This window comes from Carex rostrata, chromosome 25 (genome assembly GCF_964058835.1).
Source record: "Carex rostrata chromosome 25, lpCarRost1.2, whole genome shotgun sequence".
In the NCBI taxonomy this organism is placed as follows: domain Eukaryota; kingdom Viridiplantae; phylum Streptophyta; class Magnoliopsida; order Poales; family Cyperaceae; genus Carex; species Carex rostrata.
The window spans coordinates 7,709,806-7,724,967 of record NC_135942.1 but is presented as its reverse complement, the minus strand read 5'-3'; the positions used below and the strand labels follow the sequence as shown (position 1 = coordinate 7,724,967).

Genomic DNA, 15,162 nt, shown 5'->3' with positions numbered 1-15,162 from the left:
ATTATATATACATATATTATATTATATATACATATACATATATTATATTATATATACATATACATATACATATATTATATTATATTATTTTTTTTTACGGCCGTAAAAAATCCGGCATGAAAAATGTTGATCCGGATTATTTGTAGCAGTATTTCGAATAAATCAAATTATATAGTATTCCATCTATTTTTTTAAAAATATATTAAATATTTGTAATACTTCAATACAAAAAATAAATAAATTATAAATAAAAACTGAAAAAAAAAATTTCCTAAAAAAAAAAACAAAAAATCCTAAATCTGGAAATTTTTTTTCCGGAGTTAGAACCGTTTTTTCGGATTTAGAGTTTAATTCCGGAAAAAAAATTTCCGGAATGGATAGATTTCGAAAACAACAACCGATTCGGATATTTTTTTAAATTTAATATAAAATTTGGATATTAATAAAAAATTCGGTCAAATGAGCCTAAAAATAAATCAATTTTTCTAAAGCCTAAACCCTAAGTTATCAATTCAAATACAATTAAAAAATTAATAAAATTAAATATAATCATTAGTTTGATAGCAAATCAAATTAGAAATTATTATCAATTGACTGATTTCTACAATAATTGGTTTTAATTTTATATATAAAAAAAATTACCTTGATTGAGAGATGGGAGAAATGGGAGAGGCGGGTCCGACAGAAGAGGGAATGGAGGAATTCGTGAATTCGGATGGGTTGTCTTATTCTGTCCTAGAGAAGGCATGCGCGATGTGAATTCGGACGGGACAACGTGTATCGTCCGTTTTTTTTTTCTAAGCTGCGAACGGGAATTATCTTATCGTTCCGTGTTTTTCTTTTTTTATTTGTGTCGGACAGGATTTTCCTACTGTCCGGCATATATAATTTTTTTTAATTAATTAGATTGGCGTAGGGACTAGCAGTTGGAAGAACCGGACGGTATAACTTGTCCCGTCCCTTAGATGGGCCAAAACTATCTCTTTTAATGATATTTTATTTATTTATTTTTTATTAATATAAAATTCGGCTCATAATTATATTACCTTCGTTTTTTGCTGAGAAATGATATAGCTCACTGAAAGTTTTCAACTTGATCTTACTCATCAACAGAAACGCGCCACGTGAGCAGTCAATTCTTACTTATCTTGATGACTAGCAAGCAGCAAGCGATTCATTTTTTTTGTTTTCCAGTTGAGCGGATAGAGCGGTAACCGGTAAGTTCTTTCTCTATTCATGGAAGGGGGGAAGGCCATCCTCTCCATTTGTCGCTCACCCTTTAGGCCTTTCTCTCCTCCAGTTCCGCAAACTACAATTCATATTCGCCATTACTCTCGTCTCCCTCCCCCTCCCCCTCTGAATGCTGTTTCCATCTCATTCTCATCTACACTTCCCGAGCCCCTGCCCCTAAAACAGATACACAAAGCTCGTGTCGTTGCTTGTCTCCGTGCTCAAAAGTAATCTCTCCTACTCTTATTTCCTACTTAATTGTTGAATTTGCTGATTTACCTTTCTAGGAAAATTGAAATTGGAAAAATGAATATGAGTTGTTATTATTATCTTTGGTAAAGAAGTGCATGTGCTATATATTTAATAGTGTGAAGACTGCAGTGGATGCTGCTCATGCTGCCCTGGCTGGAGGTGTATCTGTCGTATGTACTAATCATTACATTTAAAATAATAATTACACTGAACACGAGAGTTGTATCTGCTCCGGGCCGGATAATATCTTCATCTTGCTGTTTCATTTTTGTAGCTGGAGATAGTGATAACCACTCCAGGAGCACTAGAGGTGACTTCTCTTCCATTCCGTTTAATTATTTGCTAGTCTCATCCCGCATTCATTTTCTGCTCATTGACTCATTTTATATCTCTGTCTTTGATTTCAGATAATTAAGGTGCTTTGCAAAGACTATCCTTCAGTGAAATTTGGGGTAATATATGTCCTTTTTTTTAACAATATACTCCAGTTGCATTCAGAAACTAGTATATATTTTTTAAATCTGTTTTATTCCATGCAACCATGAGTTATATAGTTCTCTTTTCTTTGTTGAAGAAATATTTGGGTGCATGTGGCATGCAGAACATACATGTCTGTCATGCACTAAAAAAAACAACCTTGTCATGAGGAATGCTTCAACTTGGAAGAATTGAAATGCAGTTGTAATTGTTTGAGTTTAACTTGTTCTTTTTCTAGGTTGGCACAGTATTAAATATCGAGGATGCAAAAAAATTGACAAAAGCTGGGGCTCAATTTCTCATGAGCCCTTGTACAGTCATGGTACAACAAAAACTATTCATTTTTCTATATTATCCTTTCTGTAAAAGATTTCCCTGACTACCAAAATTTCATACTCGAAATGTCATAACTAAAATAGTTTCTTTGCTTATGGTATAACTGTTATTCCAGCCATCCTTGTGATCTTAGTCTAAAATCTAGTATTTGGATTAGTTAAGAATCCTTGAATTAATAATCATGCTCTATAGCATATTTATACTAATACAATAGACATTTTTGTACTGATACAATATAAAAAATCTAGTAATCAATCAGTTTTAACACGTTTTACTGAAACAAAAGACATGATAGATATTTTAAAAAATTTGAAAGTGGCATCTCATGGTAGGTTTTTCTGGTAAGATCATGATGAACAGCTTAATTGTCATTCAAACTTTGAAAGGTATAATATGGAGTGTAAGTTTTAACCCCTTCATACTAAAATTGGTACTTTGGCCATGCCTTTTCAAATTGCATGTGTGAAAGTTCAGTAACTGCATATGTTGTTCTTGTTTTCAAGGAAATTTTGCACTGGTTTCGAGGAAGTGAAATTCTTTACATTCCAGGAGTGATGACACCCACTGAAGTATATACATCTTATCTTCAGCTGCTCTTTTATGCTTTTCTGCTACATTATTTTAGTTCTGTTATTATTCAAACTCCGGAGCTTTTCTATTTTATTTGTTAATGCAATTAGTAAATTGCAGATATTTTCTGCATATAATGCTGGAGCAGAAGTTGTGAAGGTGTATTTTCTTGTTCACTCTCTTCTTTTTTCCCTGGCAAAGTTTTTTTAGTGAGTGTTTAATGGATAATGGGTTTTGTAAATAAAACTTGCAAAATTGCCCCCAATTTTCTTCATTCACAGGTCTATCCAGTTTCAGCATTGGGCGGAGAGAAATACATATCTACTCTCAGAAAACCCTTTCCCACTATACCAATGATAGCTTCACAAGGCATCACAATAGGTCAGTTCAACAAGAGAAAATAATTAAATTGCAATGGCCAGGCTAAGAAAACTATAAATGAATTTTTTTTTTGCGATAACTGTTTTCTTTGCCCCGCAACCTCTCCCCCCTTTCAAGTTCTGTTATTGAACAAAAAATTAGTTACCCAAATCAAGGTATTGAAGTCCGGAATTTCACACTATAATGGTCAAAATCTGTAAATAACTGACTAAAAATTTATCTTTTATTATCATTATCTTGAAATCCTGTATCATTGGATGTTCTACTGAGCAGCCATTAAAAACCTAATGATGGCTTAACGAAGGAGGGTTTGCAGTAAGAAAGATTTCTAACTTCATTTCAACCAACAATCAACAATCAAGCCTTTAGTCCGAAATAAGTTGGGGTAGGCTAGTAATGAAACCCACCGGAGTCACCATTCGGTAGGGTTTCATTTCCATAAAGAGGCTGTTTTTTTACGTTGGCTCGCCACGCCTTATCACAGCCCTCCTTTTTCGTGGCTTGGGACAGGCTGTGCAGAAGCTATACACAGACGGAGTTGTTTTATCAAATTGATATATATATTTTTTTTTATAAAAGTGGGGATGCCCACCGATTTCATTAGAAATCAACATATGTCTGGGTCAGTACCAAACAGCTGGTACTGATGTTACAGCATCATTACAAAACTAAACATCATACAAAACCTACTTAATACACATTTGTTCCTGGGGATTATTAATTTCCCATAATATTTCTGCAGGATCAGTTGGGAAATACATAAATGCTGGGGCCTCAGCAGTTGTTTTATCAGATGCTATTTTTGATAAGGAAGCGATGATAAAAGAGGATTTTGATGAAATAAAGAGACTGGCACATCTAGTGACTGTAGAGGCATCACTCGGTAGAAAAGGCAATAGCAAGTTCATTCTATTTTAAACTGAATTAAGCAATTTCCTTCCATTTCAAAATTAAGTTGTGAGATCTCATGCAAATCTCAAAGATGCTTAGTTTGAAGTTCACTTGAAATGCTAATGCATGCTTGCTGACATTAAATTCTAGCGAAAGAACAGGTAGAAGTTGTTCCTCTTCCCTTGTGGGTTAGGTGGTAATAATAGTGATACTCTCTGGTTTATTGATTAAATTGGGTTACCTGACTATTATTCTCAACCATATATTTTTATAGTTAGACACTCAGACTAGGTAACCCAAACTCAGATCCTGGAGAGATTGCTAAATGATAAATACTTAATAATTCCAGTTTAAACTTTCTTGGTTGTGATATTAGTTTTGTTGTTGAAGCTTTCATTTCAAAATTATGTGACAGATTAAGCAACAAAAGAAGCAATCTCGTGCCCTGTTACATGTTGTCCATGATCAGGCATCCATCTTAGGAGAGGAAAAAGTTGGATAGTATTATATCTAGATTCCTTTGGTAAAGGGTAAATCTGGAACACAAAAAAGTATGGCCTTGTCAGTTGGAAATAGGCTTGCTGGAAGGAGAATGGCGGTTAGGGATCTTCAACTTGGAAAGGATGAAAAGCATTGCTCCTCCTTGGAGTTAATGCATCTATTGACATAATGCGGTGTTTATCATTGGTGATTTTGTTACCAGAATATGAGGTTTTCCCCAGCAACTCATTGAAGTTGACCTCCTCTGTATATTTTGTATGAGGAGGTGATTTATTGGTGAGAAAATGAAATCAAATGTCTTGAAATAGACCCTGTTATCTCAAGGGAGGTAAAAAGTACCCTGCGGCTTCACTTATTTATTTTTTTTTTGGCTCCCCATCTTTGCCCTCTCTTTCTCCTGCACGCACGTAAGCATGCACACTCCTTTCTCCTTTCTCCTTTCTCCTTTCTCCTTTCCCTTTGTGCAAATTTTATTGTTCTTTTGAATACTTGCATATAATTTTGGCATAATATTGAACTTACCTACGACTTTTTACTGATATCCTCTGAATTCCGGTGATATGGTTATTTTGATTTGGGATTAGTGTTTCTAGAAATGTTGCACTCATTTTTCTCATCATTGGGTGTCAGGAATCTGTTATTTGTGGCGATAATATGAGATATATAGTTGGATCAATTCTACTGAGAATTTGGGTGCCAGAGCGATGTCTGTTTGTATTCACTGTTCAGTAGTTGTTATACCTCCATCACTCATCAGCCCATCAGGCAGCTAGCACATGGCAAAGAATCAAAATAATGACATGCCACCTAAAAAAGGCCTCTTACAAATTGCTTGCATTTCTAAGGTTTGTAGCTTTGATTAAATTGTGTACAAGTCTTATTTATATCATATCCAAAATAAATAATTATATTTTTAGATTATATTTGAGTTCATTACTTGTACGGCATAATGTGAAGATGAAAGACGAATATACATACCAATACCAATATACCATACGTCAGTCAAGTCGAATTGGTAATTAAGTCGCTTGTAGCTTAAACCAAACGCAAACACTAACTAAATTAATTAAGCCAGACCCAGACCCAAATTCTTTCATTCATTTTCTAAACCAAAATAAACTATTAATTGAAAGAGGGAAAGACTGTTTACAGTTACTTATCTTTTAATTTAAACACGAGTGACGAGTCAATATATAGAAAACTTTTATTTATTTTATAAAAATATCAATATCTTTATTAGTATTTATATTATGAACTTTTATTTATTTTATAAAAATATCAATATTTTTATTAGTGTATATATAATTATATATTATAAAACAATATAATAAAATATTTTCAATTTATATTTATATTGAGGTATATCCGAATAGAGTATACTATTTTAACCTTTCAGACGCTACTAGCTAGAATGACTTATTGACTTGGCCGCATCAAATTGACCCGCTACACGTTTAGTTGCATAAATTGTCCTTGATGGATTCAGAATGGATGCTCTCGCACGCACAGACACAAACACAAACACAATCACAATCACTCGCATAGGAAAGGAAAGGAAAGGAAAGGAAATTGTTCTATCTAGCATTCTAGCTAAACGAAGCAGATCAGGGTGAACCGATCGAAGATTTCCTAAGATCTGTTCAAAGATCAGATCACTCGCTTAAGAAAGAATTCTAAAAGAAAGGCGCCAATTTATATTTAGGGGTTGATGGGTCAGGCTTTTCGCAAGCTCTTCGATGCCTTCTTTGGCAATAAGGAGATGCGGGTGGGTTTGATTTTTCCTTCCTTCTCTTTTTCAATCTTTTTCTGATTCTATTTTAATTTACGATGCGATTTTTATCATGTTATAGGCGCTTCTCCGGTTTGTTTTCATTTCTTAGTAGACCTTAATTTCAGCAAAAAAGTTTATTCACTTCATATTATCAATTCCCCCAAACAACTGTCAGAGTTATTGAATTCAGTTGCTATGTTGTTCTATCTTTGCTTCACTAGAGTTGCATCTGATAAGATGAGTACGGTTCCATCTTCTACTAGTTTTTTTAGATTTGAATTTCTATAATATCTATCTAGTTGCACTTTACTAAATTATTAGATAAATCTTCAAAGAACTCCTAACTACTTTTATAACATGATCTTTTTTCTTATTCCTGTTTCAGGTTGTGATGCTTGGGCTGGATGCTGCTGGTAAAACCACCATACTTTACAAATTGCACATTGGTGAAGTCCTGTCAACTGTTCCCACAATTGGTGTGTGCTTCTTTCTCAAATTCAAATAATTCAAGAGTATTTTACAAATCATTTGCAGTTTATTTGATGCTGCTATGTGTATTTTTTTTTTTTTAATGCTTGTAGGGAATTTCTGTTTGTAGTTTCTTAGATTTTCTATATACATATGCAGTAATCCATCTAACTTGAAGTTAACTCTTGGCATTTAAATACCAGATTATCAGTACTGGACTACTGGTGTTACCATCTTTTCAATCCCATTTTTAGTCTATCTGTTTTTCTCTTTTGCCAATTCTTAACTGAACAAATGGGGTATTTTTGCAATTGAGGCTTCCATTTGCAAGCTAATTTTAAAGTTGTCATAACTGTATAGGTTCATGCATAGAGAACTTGTGATGTAAAAAAATTTACTACTACCTTTAATGTAGGCTTTAATGTGGAGAAAGTACAGTACAAGAATGTAATGTTTACAGTGTGGGATGTTGGTGGTCAGGAGAAATTGAGACCTCTCTGGAGGCATTACTTCAGCAATACTGATGCTTTGGTACGTCAGAATTTATTTTTGTGATTAATTTGTTAACTAATTTGGTGTGAATTTGGAAAAGTGCGTCTTGTTCTTAGATGAGTGGGGTTGACCTTTCTTATCTGTGCTCTGGCATTCAATTTGTTGTTATCCTAATGAGTGCATATACTTGTTGCTAATATTTTTATACACACACAATGAGACTATTATTAAGATTTTTGCTGTCATATACAACAAGCATTAGGATTTGTTAATTGTTATTATTTACTTAAAAGCATGCTAAAAATTAGGATTTTTGCTGCCCTTTATATTAAAGTAAAGAATAGCAATAAAATTGGCCCTTTTGGATTTCTAATCTTTGAATTCCTTCTCTACTTTGTGTTCTGTGTCGATTTTCCTAATTTAATACTGATGTAATTAGAAGAAAGTTAATTAATGTTATATTATGCAAATATAATGGAAGGGGCCAGCTTTTCCACGAAAAATGAAGTTACGAGAAACAAAAATATTACATTAGTGGTAATCCTGTATCTATTTAGAGATGGGTAAGTAGGTCAATTTTCTTTAAGGATGAGTCTTTCCTGCAGATAATAGAGTGGTTGTTTTTCTTTTTCTTTTTCTTTTTTTGGCAAAAGACCCTTTATTTATTGATATTACTCTGGTTTTAATTAATTACCTTATTACCTTCAGATCTATGTAGTTGACTCAGTAGACAGAGAACGTATTGGAAGAGCAAAAGCTGAGTTTCAGGTACCTCTATTTTTATTCCCTTTTCAGAAAAAGGATCGACATTTGTTAATGTAACCAAGAGATGAAATTAGAATCTAACAGTTTCTAGTTATGTTTCAGGCCATAATAAATGATCCTTTCATGATGAACAGTGTCATCTTGGTCTTTGCAAACAAGCAAGACATGGTATGTCCTGTTGGTATATTTCGTAATCTCTACATTTTGTTGAAGGAAAAACTTCAGTTTTCGACAGAAGCAATCAGAACCTTATCTTCTAACTCAATTGACAATTTCTTTAGTAATTTTCTTTTTAACTTAGTATCATGTGCAAATGTAGAGGGGGGCACTGAGCCCAATGGAGGTATGTGAAGGTTTGGGGCTATATGACCTAAAGAACCGTTTGTGGCATATACAAGGAACTTGTGCTTTAAAAGGAGATGGCCTCTATGAAGGCTTAGATTGGCTTGCTAGTACTCTTGATGAGATCCAGGCATCAGGCCGTACCACTTCGGTTGGCACCTCTTTCTGATCTGCTACCGTAAGTGGTTTTATTGCTGTTTTGAATTTTGATTGATTAATTGCATATTCAAAGCCCAATACTTTTACTCTGTTGTTACATGCCATTCTAACTGTTCTGTTTGTCTTTTATCTTTTGATATTTGCAGACAACCTGTGGGCTTTGAGAGAAGATTACAACTTTTGGAAGTTGACTTTTAACTGATATTATAATATTACTTTGGCGCAGCTGTTTTTAATGGATCTTTGTAGTGTATTATTGTATGTAAATGTCTCTTCAATTTTCTTGATAAAAAATTATGACATAAATTCATGTTGATCCTACCTACGTAAGCCAAGCTCTGAGATAAGATGGTAGTTAAACTCTTTTATGTTTGTTTATAGCCAAGAAATGAGGCGCAATGTTGAGTTCAAACAATTAACCAGATTCATCATGTTTGAAATGGAGCCGATGGATTTGGTGGTCTCCAGAACCGAAATGAACAAGGAATTTTGAATGTACCGTGCCAGTGCCAGTGCCAGTGCCAGTGCCACCCTCCAAAGTGCGTTCACTTTCTTGCATAGCAAATTTTTGTTAGGAGCACTACCAACCTGAAATTACTAGCTTGGTTGTATTTTGCCCACAAGACACATAAAATGTGTTGTTTCGATTAGCTAAATAATTTAATTACTAGTAATCGTGTCCGTGCACAGCAACGGGAGCAAATTATGTAGTAGAAAACATTAAGCTCCTTAATAAGGAGGAGAGATAATTTAAATCAAATTTATAGAGAAAAATAGTTAAATATTATATTTATCTATAAAATAACATATGTAAACTCTAGTGTAGTGGTAAGAAATTTAAATCAAATTTATAGAGAAAAATAATTAAATACTATATTTATCTACAAAATAACATATGTGAACTCTAGTGTAGTGGTAAGAATTTTGAATCCCACTTTTAGCAGAAAAAAAAAAAAAAAGGGTGCGCGGTGCACAGACTCGGTCGGCAGGTGCTGTGCGTGGTTCAGAGGCGCGGTCCACGGGTGCAGCGCGCGGTCTACGGGCACTGGGATATGCGGCACGACCAATGCATACTTAAGTGTTGAAGCTCATAATTTGGAAAATTCAACGGCTGAGCATCATTTCGAAAAAAAAAAGTAAATTAGAACTCTTGCGGGATCTAGACATTAAGCTCGGAGGAGAGATAAAAATTGCGAGCTTAAACAATCCCGTATTTCGTCATAGATGCGTAGCTCGGAGGAGAGATAAAAATTGCGAGCTTAAACAATCCCGTATTTCGTCATAGATGCGTGTCCTGAGGCCACATTGAGCACAGAGGTTGATGAAGACCGTTGGGCCCATGGGCTTATTTCGAAAGCCCATAATACCTCCGGTTATTCTTTCACGGATAAGATTAAGAGCGCGAGCACACTCTTAAGTCTCTCTTATCCCCTTGCAATTCGTAAAACAAAACCCCCACCAAAACCATGGCCATGGCGACCACCTCCGTGGGTTCGACCCCTCTCCGACCTTTCCATTTGGCGTCTCCTCTGAGAAGAACACCGTCCTTGAGCGTGCGCGCTTGCACCATGTTCAGGCGATCGGTGGAGGAGAACTACAACGTGCGTGTGGAGAGAGGTGTGAAGAAGGAGCGTTTGAAGGAGCTGGGCGTGTTGAAGTGGTCCACCTGGAAGACGGGGAAGTGCCGGGTCCCATGGGACTGGCAAGTAGACCAGGAGGTTTTTATAGTGTCTGGAGAGGTGCGAGTTGTACCACATGGTGCCAAATCAGGAGATCGATACATGCAGTTTAAGGCTGGAGATTTGGTAAGGTATCCCAAATGGTTAGAGGCAGATATGTTCTTTAATGGACCATATGAGGAGCGCTACCGCTTTCGTGCTTATGGCGATGATAATTGATTCGTATTATTAGCTCTACATGTCACACACATTTCCCCTTAATAACCAACCTATTGTAATAGGCTTGGATTTAGAATTAGCATTTGTTTGTTGTACTATTTCTATTTTTGTTTTAGAGTTTTAGATTTTTAAAATATTTTGATTTGTTTGTTATGGCATGAAAACTTTCTTAGCAAGTTGATGTTTTTAAATGTATCAAATGCTTAATTTAAGTTTTGCCTCATTAATAATACTACACATCTTCTGTAAAATGTTTGAATGCCAAGATGCAGTATAAGATTGTTCAGACAGTTTATATGCAATTAGTGATTACACATTTTCATGTTTTAAGTTTTGGTGAGCTCACTTGTGAAGTTTGGTTTAAGATTGACATTTGGTGGAAAGAATTTATGTTTTAAAAATTATGAAACATTTTATCATAAATTTATTGATTTCAATGCTTCTTCATATATCAATATCTGCTGCTGATGCTTACTTTAGTGTTCAAATAAATTCAATGTTCTCAGATCGTGTCAATAAATTAGTGGACCGCATTTACAGATTTATAACCAATTTATTGGTATTGTACTGGTACCTCATACGTTTTTGGTAAGCCAACACTGCATCAGAAATGTACATGCTCACAGACAGAAATACATACTTCATAATTAAATCAAGTTTTCTAAAATGTTGATGCCAGCAAATAAAGTATGGATAGAGCAATGCAACATGTCAATAATTCTAGAAGTCTTCCTTTTAAAGGACTATATAGCACTCTGATCATTCTAGACAATAAGGAGCACCGGGCCATAACAAACAAAGGACTAAAATCGCCTGACAAATTGAACAAAAAGACAGCATCATATAAGAGTAGAGACTCAGCAGTTAGTTAAGAGCCAGAGATACTAAGATCGGCATTTCCGAGATTTCCTTGACCTCTTAGCATCCTGTGTAGTTTCAGGAGTCTTCTCTTTGCATTCTTCTCCTCCCTCTTTTGCTAATTCAATAGCTTGGTTCAACCCTATGTCAGTAACTTTTTGGTCTGCATCTTCACCAAGATCTTCAAGTGCTTTTACAATATAAACCTGTACCAACATGTAAACCAATAACTAAATTGATTGTTTCATTTAATTATTTACATAAAAAAAATCAAAGGCCATGTTTGGTTGCTACTTAAATTTAAGGAGGATTAAGTTACTTACTCCATCTCACTCTCATTTTACATCTCGTTTGACGGTTTAAAAATCATGGCTTAGGGTATCCTACAGGCGAGGTGTGAAGTAAGTTAATCCATCTGGAGAGGTGGTTTAACTTACTCTGCCTTTACTTCATCTTAGTCTTGTTTTGCTTCTTGTTTGACAGCTTAAGTGTGGAGAAAGGGTTTTACTCCACAACCAAACAAGGTCAAAAGGACTTAAAAACCAGAATATGCCAAGCATTGGAGATTGTTATAGTAATAATTGATTACAACCTTAAAGTGGTCCGGTGCAGTCAGCTCAAAAACCAAGGCATCACCGTCTTCTAAGTTGTGATGCATAGCAAAGCCCCTCCATCCACCACTGAGACCAGCGCGGGACCCAATGTAAACTGTATCAAACTCCAAACCATTTTCATCTTCCAAAACCATCCTTGCCTCTCCCGCTGGCAAGTAGTCCTTGCAGAACCTTGATGGGAGCCCCTTGCATTCAAAAAATAGAATTATATTTTCACATAAGTTCTGTCAAATTAGTCCAAAAATTCATCAAAACTCTGACAAATAAAGATATCATACATATTTGGGTAAGATGGTAAATTTATTAAAAGATGCGTACAAGTAAAAGAAAAAAGAAAAAGAAAAGAAAAGGGAATATTTCAATGGTAATGGCACTTTTCACTTTTGCCATTGTAAACTGAGTATTGGTTACATGTCCTCTATAACTTGCTAATCGTTCAACCATATTGTACCAGAAATGCATAAGAAAGGCACGATAAACTTGAAAGTTCTCTCTTCTTTTTTTCCAAAAAAGCAAAACAACTTTGTCAAGTAGAACCACTGTTTTATAATGAAATAAAATAATGACTTACTAGCCAAAAGCAACTAGATACGTGAGATCGGACCATCGCTTTGACAAATGAAGGGCTATCTAAAGAGTTCTGAATATCCTGAGCTTTCTGAAATGCTTCAGCTTGTTCCTCATAAGAAGAGAATCTTCCTGTATATTCTCTCCCACTTTCATTGCTCCTACAGTATCTGATCAAGAAATTATTCTAAGATTTTTTTTTTTTTTCGTGCTTTTGTAACAGTTATTGTTGTTGTTGCAGCAAAGAAATATTTAAACACAATTTGCAAAAAAGAACAGAACATTTTGAACATTTACAGTTACAATTACACTTGAAGCCTTTCAATAATTGCAGATGGACACAACTACCAAAACCAAGTTTTTCAAGCAGAAACTTCTCTACTTCAATTTGTAACATTTTCTTTAATTGATATTAGTTCATTTGGGCTATAGAATTAGAAAAAAAAAAAGTAATAATGAGTTATAGGGTAAAATTGTCAGTATTTGATGTAATATATTTTGTGCATCAGATAGTTGCAGACTGTTAGATATTTTTCAAATATATTTCAGACCAATGTTTGGTGCTAGATGAAAACATGAAAAGCATTGGATGTCATTTGCAAGTATTGTAAGGAGATAAAATATTGCAAGTACACACAAATTATAGAGCCCAAGATCGACTCCTCACCTTCTGCGGTATGAACTGAGTTCTGTCTCGTCAACCTGTTTGGAAATTCAATTACAGTGATATACATAAGAAACGATGCATGCTTGCACGCACAAGCAAACATAGAGAGAAGGCAAAAATTGTTCATTCCAAATATTTTTGGTTTAAGTTTCAGTTCAACAGTTTGTGATCAAGCCTAGCTAAGTTTATTGAAATAAATTAAAATTTGTTATATATAAGCTCAAGTTGCAATTAGTTGAGCATTTTTGTTAAAATGGTATTATAGAAGATAAAGATCACTTTAAAGTTTAAATGAATGAGATGAGGATGCTGACCTGTACAATTTCTACCAGTAACAGATAAAAAAATTATACTGCGTGTGGGTCAGGAGGAAAAAAAAAGGTTTGTCCTGACATGACCGGTTTCATCTAATGAGTCAGTAAGGATTCCTTAACCTGTTGCAGCTAGAGGATTCACTGAGTAAAAGACATGCACATGCAGATTGTTTAGGAGAGACTCACTTGATCACGGTAAGAAACAGGAGTTTTAGCTCTAGAAGAACGTCTCAGTTCAACAGCTTCAAATTTTTTCTTTGATTTTTCACTTGATTTAGATTTCTGAAATGATTTGAGAAGTTAATAAATGAAATCTATAGAATTATAGTTGACAAATTCGGAAAAGAAAATAAAGAGAATAGATAATTTCACTTTCAGTGCAACATGGGATTAAAAAAAAATACAAATCATAATTATACAATGATATGTACAAATTTTGAAATCGCAGATATGGAAACCACAAAATTGTCTTCCAAATACAATGTTATGTTTTCCAATCAACTAAAATTTATTTTACCCGAAATTTCCTACTTTGTGGTTGTACGATATCTTTTGGTACTGTCATTTATAAGACAATGTTTACTAAAATAAATACCAACTGCTTGCGCTCAGATTTTGCAACATCCAGTAGGCTCCTGGAAATCTTTGAAACTCCCAAGTTCTGAAATAAAATAAAAATCAACAATATTAGGAATCTAATTAAGACAGCAAAAATTATTCATGGAAGATGTTGATTTTTGTAATGTAATTATGCACGACTTGCAATGAAGGGTTTGAGTGAACGGCTGTCTTAGAAATCAATCCCAAAGCAACATTTGAACACAAGATGAGTTGCAAAAGGAGCACTAATACAAGATGAATCGACTGAGTAGTATTTGAGTGCTTCTTGTTTTTGAGTAAAGTAAGGGCTCAGGTCTCTTATTTATTTTTTTGTATTTTGAAAGAAATTGAGTCTGTTTGTGAAATTACCTCAAGTTGCTTGAGGTTTTCAAGTACTCTCTTTTTACGCGCTTCCTCGTAGGAGTTCTCTACCTTGACCTTCACCATTTCCGGTTTTCACTTTTTTCTTTTTCCCCTTTTTTCTTTTTGGTAGAAGTAGAAGCAGAAGTAGAAGTAGAAGTGTAGAACGGAACCCTTGTATCCGGACCGGAAAGAAAAGAGGGGGGAATGGGAATGACCGAATGGGAATATACACTAATTCCTTTGAATTTGGTGGGCTCCCCTATTACCATTGCGGCCCCTAATATCATTCATGTATACCCCCTCAAAAACTTAGAAATTACTAATTATGAAATTAAGAACAATTAAGAGCATGCTTCAGAAAACCAGTTACCAAGTATGTCATGTCATGTCATGATTAGACAAATAGCTATACTCAATACTCATTTTCTTTTATACTAATGCTCTATAATTCCAACTTATTTTTTACAGATATTTTAGCACGGACAAAAATAATATTTGTCGTCAGATAATTCTCTATTCCAAATATCTAATACAAAATAAGAGAGTAAAACTTCACAAATTATTATTTTGACACTTTTTTTAAGAAAAAATATGGAGGCCGAGCCCCCTGATTATATTATTAAAAAATAAAACTTAAATTTATAAT

The 15,162-nt window shown here is 34.4% G+C and overlaps 4 protein-coding genes across 8 annotated transcripts; 3 read left to right on the top strand and 1 right to left on the bottom strand.

Moving 5' to 3' along the window:
• Positions 1-1,179: 1,179 nt before the first annotated feature.
• On the top strand, positions 1,180-5,241 carry LOC144543821 (uncharacterized). Of its 5 annotated transcripts, XR_013508083.1 has the most exons (11): positions 1,181-1,457; positions 1,598-1,652; positions 1,757-1,792; positions 1,890-1,934; positions 2,198-2,281; positions 2,799-2,864; positions 2,986-3,024; positions 3,147-3,246; positions 3,989-4,151; positions 4,204-4,298; positions 4,553-5,241. XR_013508083.1 is itself a non-coding variant. In XM_078292234.1 (10 exons), exons 1-10 carry the CDS (start codon positions 1,237-1,239, stop codon positions 4,555-4,557), a joined length of 801 nt encoding a protein of 266 aa, XP_078148360.1. In that variant the 5' UTR covers positions 1,180-1,236; the 3' UTR covers positions 4,558-5,241. The 5 variants fall into 5 exon arrangements, 1 of the variants encoding a protein (XP_078148360.1); XR_013508085.1 differs by lacking the exon at positions 2,198-2,281 and having other exon boundaries at positions 1,180-1,457; XR_013508084.1 differs by lacking the exon at positions 2,799-2,864 and having other exon boundaries at positions 1,180-1,457.
• Positions 5,242-6,110: 869 nt separating this feature from the next.
• LOC144576217 (uncharacterized) lies at positions 6,111-9,034 on the top strand. Its single transcript, XM_078326519.1, has 7 exons — positions 6,111-6,403; positions 6,795-6,885; positions 7,293-7,408; positions 8,078-8,137; positions 8,237-8,302; positions 8,454-8,654; positions 8,782-9,034. The coding sequence occupies exons 1-6, from the start codon at positions 6,347-6,349 to the stop codon at positions 8,643-8,645; spliced, it is 582 nt and encodes a 193-aa protein (XP_078182645.1). The 5' UTR covers positions 6,111-6,346; the 3' UTR covers positions 8,646-8,654; positions 8,782-9,034.
• Positions 9,035-10,062: 1,028 nt separating this feature from the next.
• On the top strand, positions 10,063-10,709 carry LOC144543590 (uncharacterized). The gene has a single exon (XM_078291911.1). The coding sequence runs from the start codon at positions 10,102-10,104 to the stop codon at positions 10,531-10,533; it is 432 nt and encodes a 143-aa protein (XP_078148037.1). The 5' UTR covers positions 10,063-10,101; the 3' UTR covers positions 10,534-10,709.
• Positions 10,710-11,136: 427 nt separating this feature from the next.
• LOC144543606 (AP2/B3-like transcriptional factor family protein) lies at positions 11,137-14,707 on the bottom strand. The gene is made up of 7 exons (XM_078291932.1): positions 14,523-14,707; positions 14,149-14,214; positions 13,740-13,835; positions 13,240-13,274; positions 12,577-12,742; positions 11,984-12,190; positions 11,137-11,597 (listed from the first exon to the last, which is right to left on the bottom strand). Exons 1-7 carry the CDS (start codon positions 14,598-14,600, stop codon positions 11,418-11,420), a joined length of 828 nt encoding a protein of 275 aa, XP_078148058.1. The 5' UTR covers positions 14,601-14,707; the 3' UTR covers positions 11,137-11,417.
• Between the last annotated feature and the right edge of the window lie 455 nt (positions 14,708-15,162).

What these genes read in the sequence shown, in the direction of transcription:
- LOC144543821 (XM_078292234.1), top strand. Translation starts at nt 1,237, where the DNA reads ATGGAAGGGGGGAAGGCCATCCTCTCCATTTGTCGCTCACCCTTTAGG. An exon ending in GAGTGATGACACCCACTGAA is followed by an intron (nt 2,865 to 2,985) that starts GTATATACATCT and finishes AGTAAATTGCAG; the next exon opens with ATATTTTCTGCATATAATGC. An exon ending in TTCACAAGGCATCACAATAG is followed by an intron (nt 3,247 to 3,988) that starts GTCAGTTCAACA and finishes ATATTTCTGCAG; the next exon opens with GATCAGTTGGGAAATACATA.
- LOC144576217 (XM_078326519.1), top strand. Translation starts at nt 6,347, where the DNA reads ATGGGTCAGGCTTTTCGCAAGCTCTTCGATGCCTTCTTTGGCAATAAG. An exon ending in GTCAACTGTTCCCACAATTG is followed by an intron (nt 6,886 to 7,292) that starts GTGTGTGCTTCT and finishes CCTTTAATGTAG; the next exon opens with GCTTTAATGTGGAGAAAGTA. An exon ending in TTGCAAACAAGCAAGACATG is followed by an intron (nt 8,303 to 8,453) that starts GTATGTCCTGTT and finishes GTGCAAATGTAG; the next exon opens with AGGGGGGCACTGAGCCCAAT.
- LOC144543590 (XM_078291911.1), top strand. Translation starts at nt 10,102, where the DNA reads ATGGCCATGGCGACCACCTCCGTGGGTTCGACCCCTCTCCGACCTTTC.
- LOC144543606 (XM_078291932.1), bottom strand. Translation starts at nt 14,600, where the DNA reads ATGGTGAAGGTCAAGGTAGAGAACTCCTACGAGGAAGCGCGTAAAAAG. An exon ending in TATCTAGTTGCTTTTGGCTA is followed by an intron (nt 12,191 to 12,576) that starts GTAAGTCATTAT and finishes TTTGAATGCAAG; the next exon opens with GGGCTCCCATCAAGGTTCTG. An exon ending in CTGCACCGGACCACTTTAAG is followed by an intron (nt 11,598 to 11,983) that starts GTTGTAATCAAT and finishes ATGTTGGTACAG; the next exon opens with GTTTATATTGTAAAAGCACT.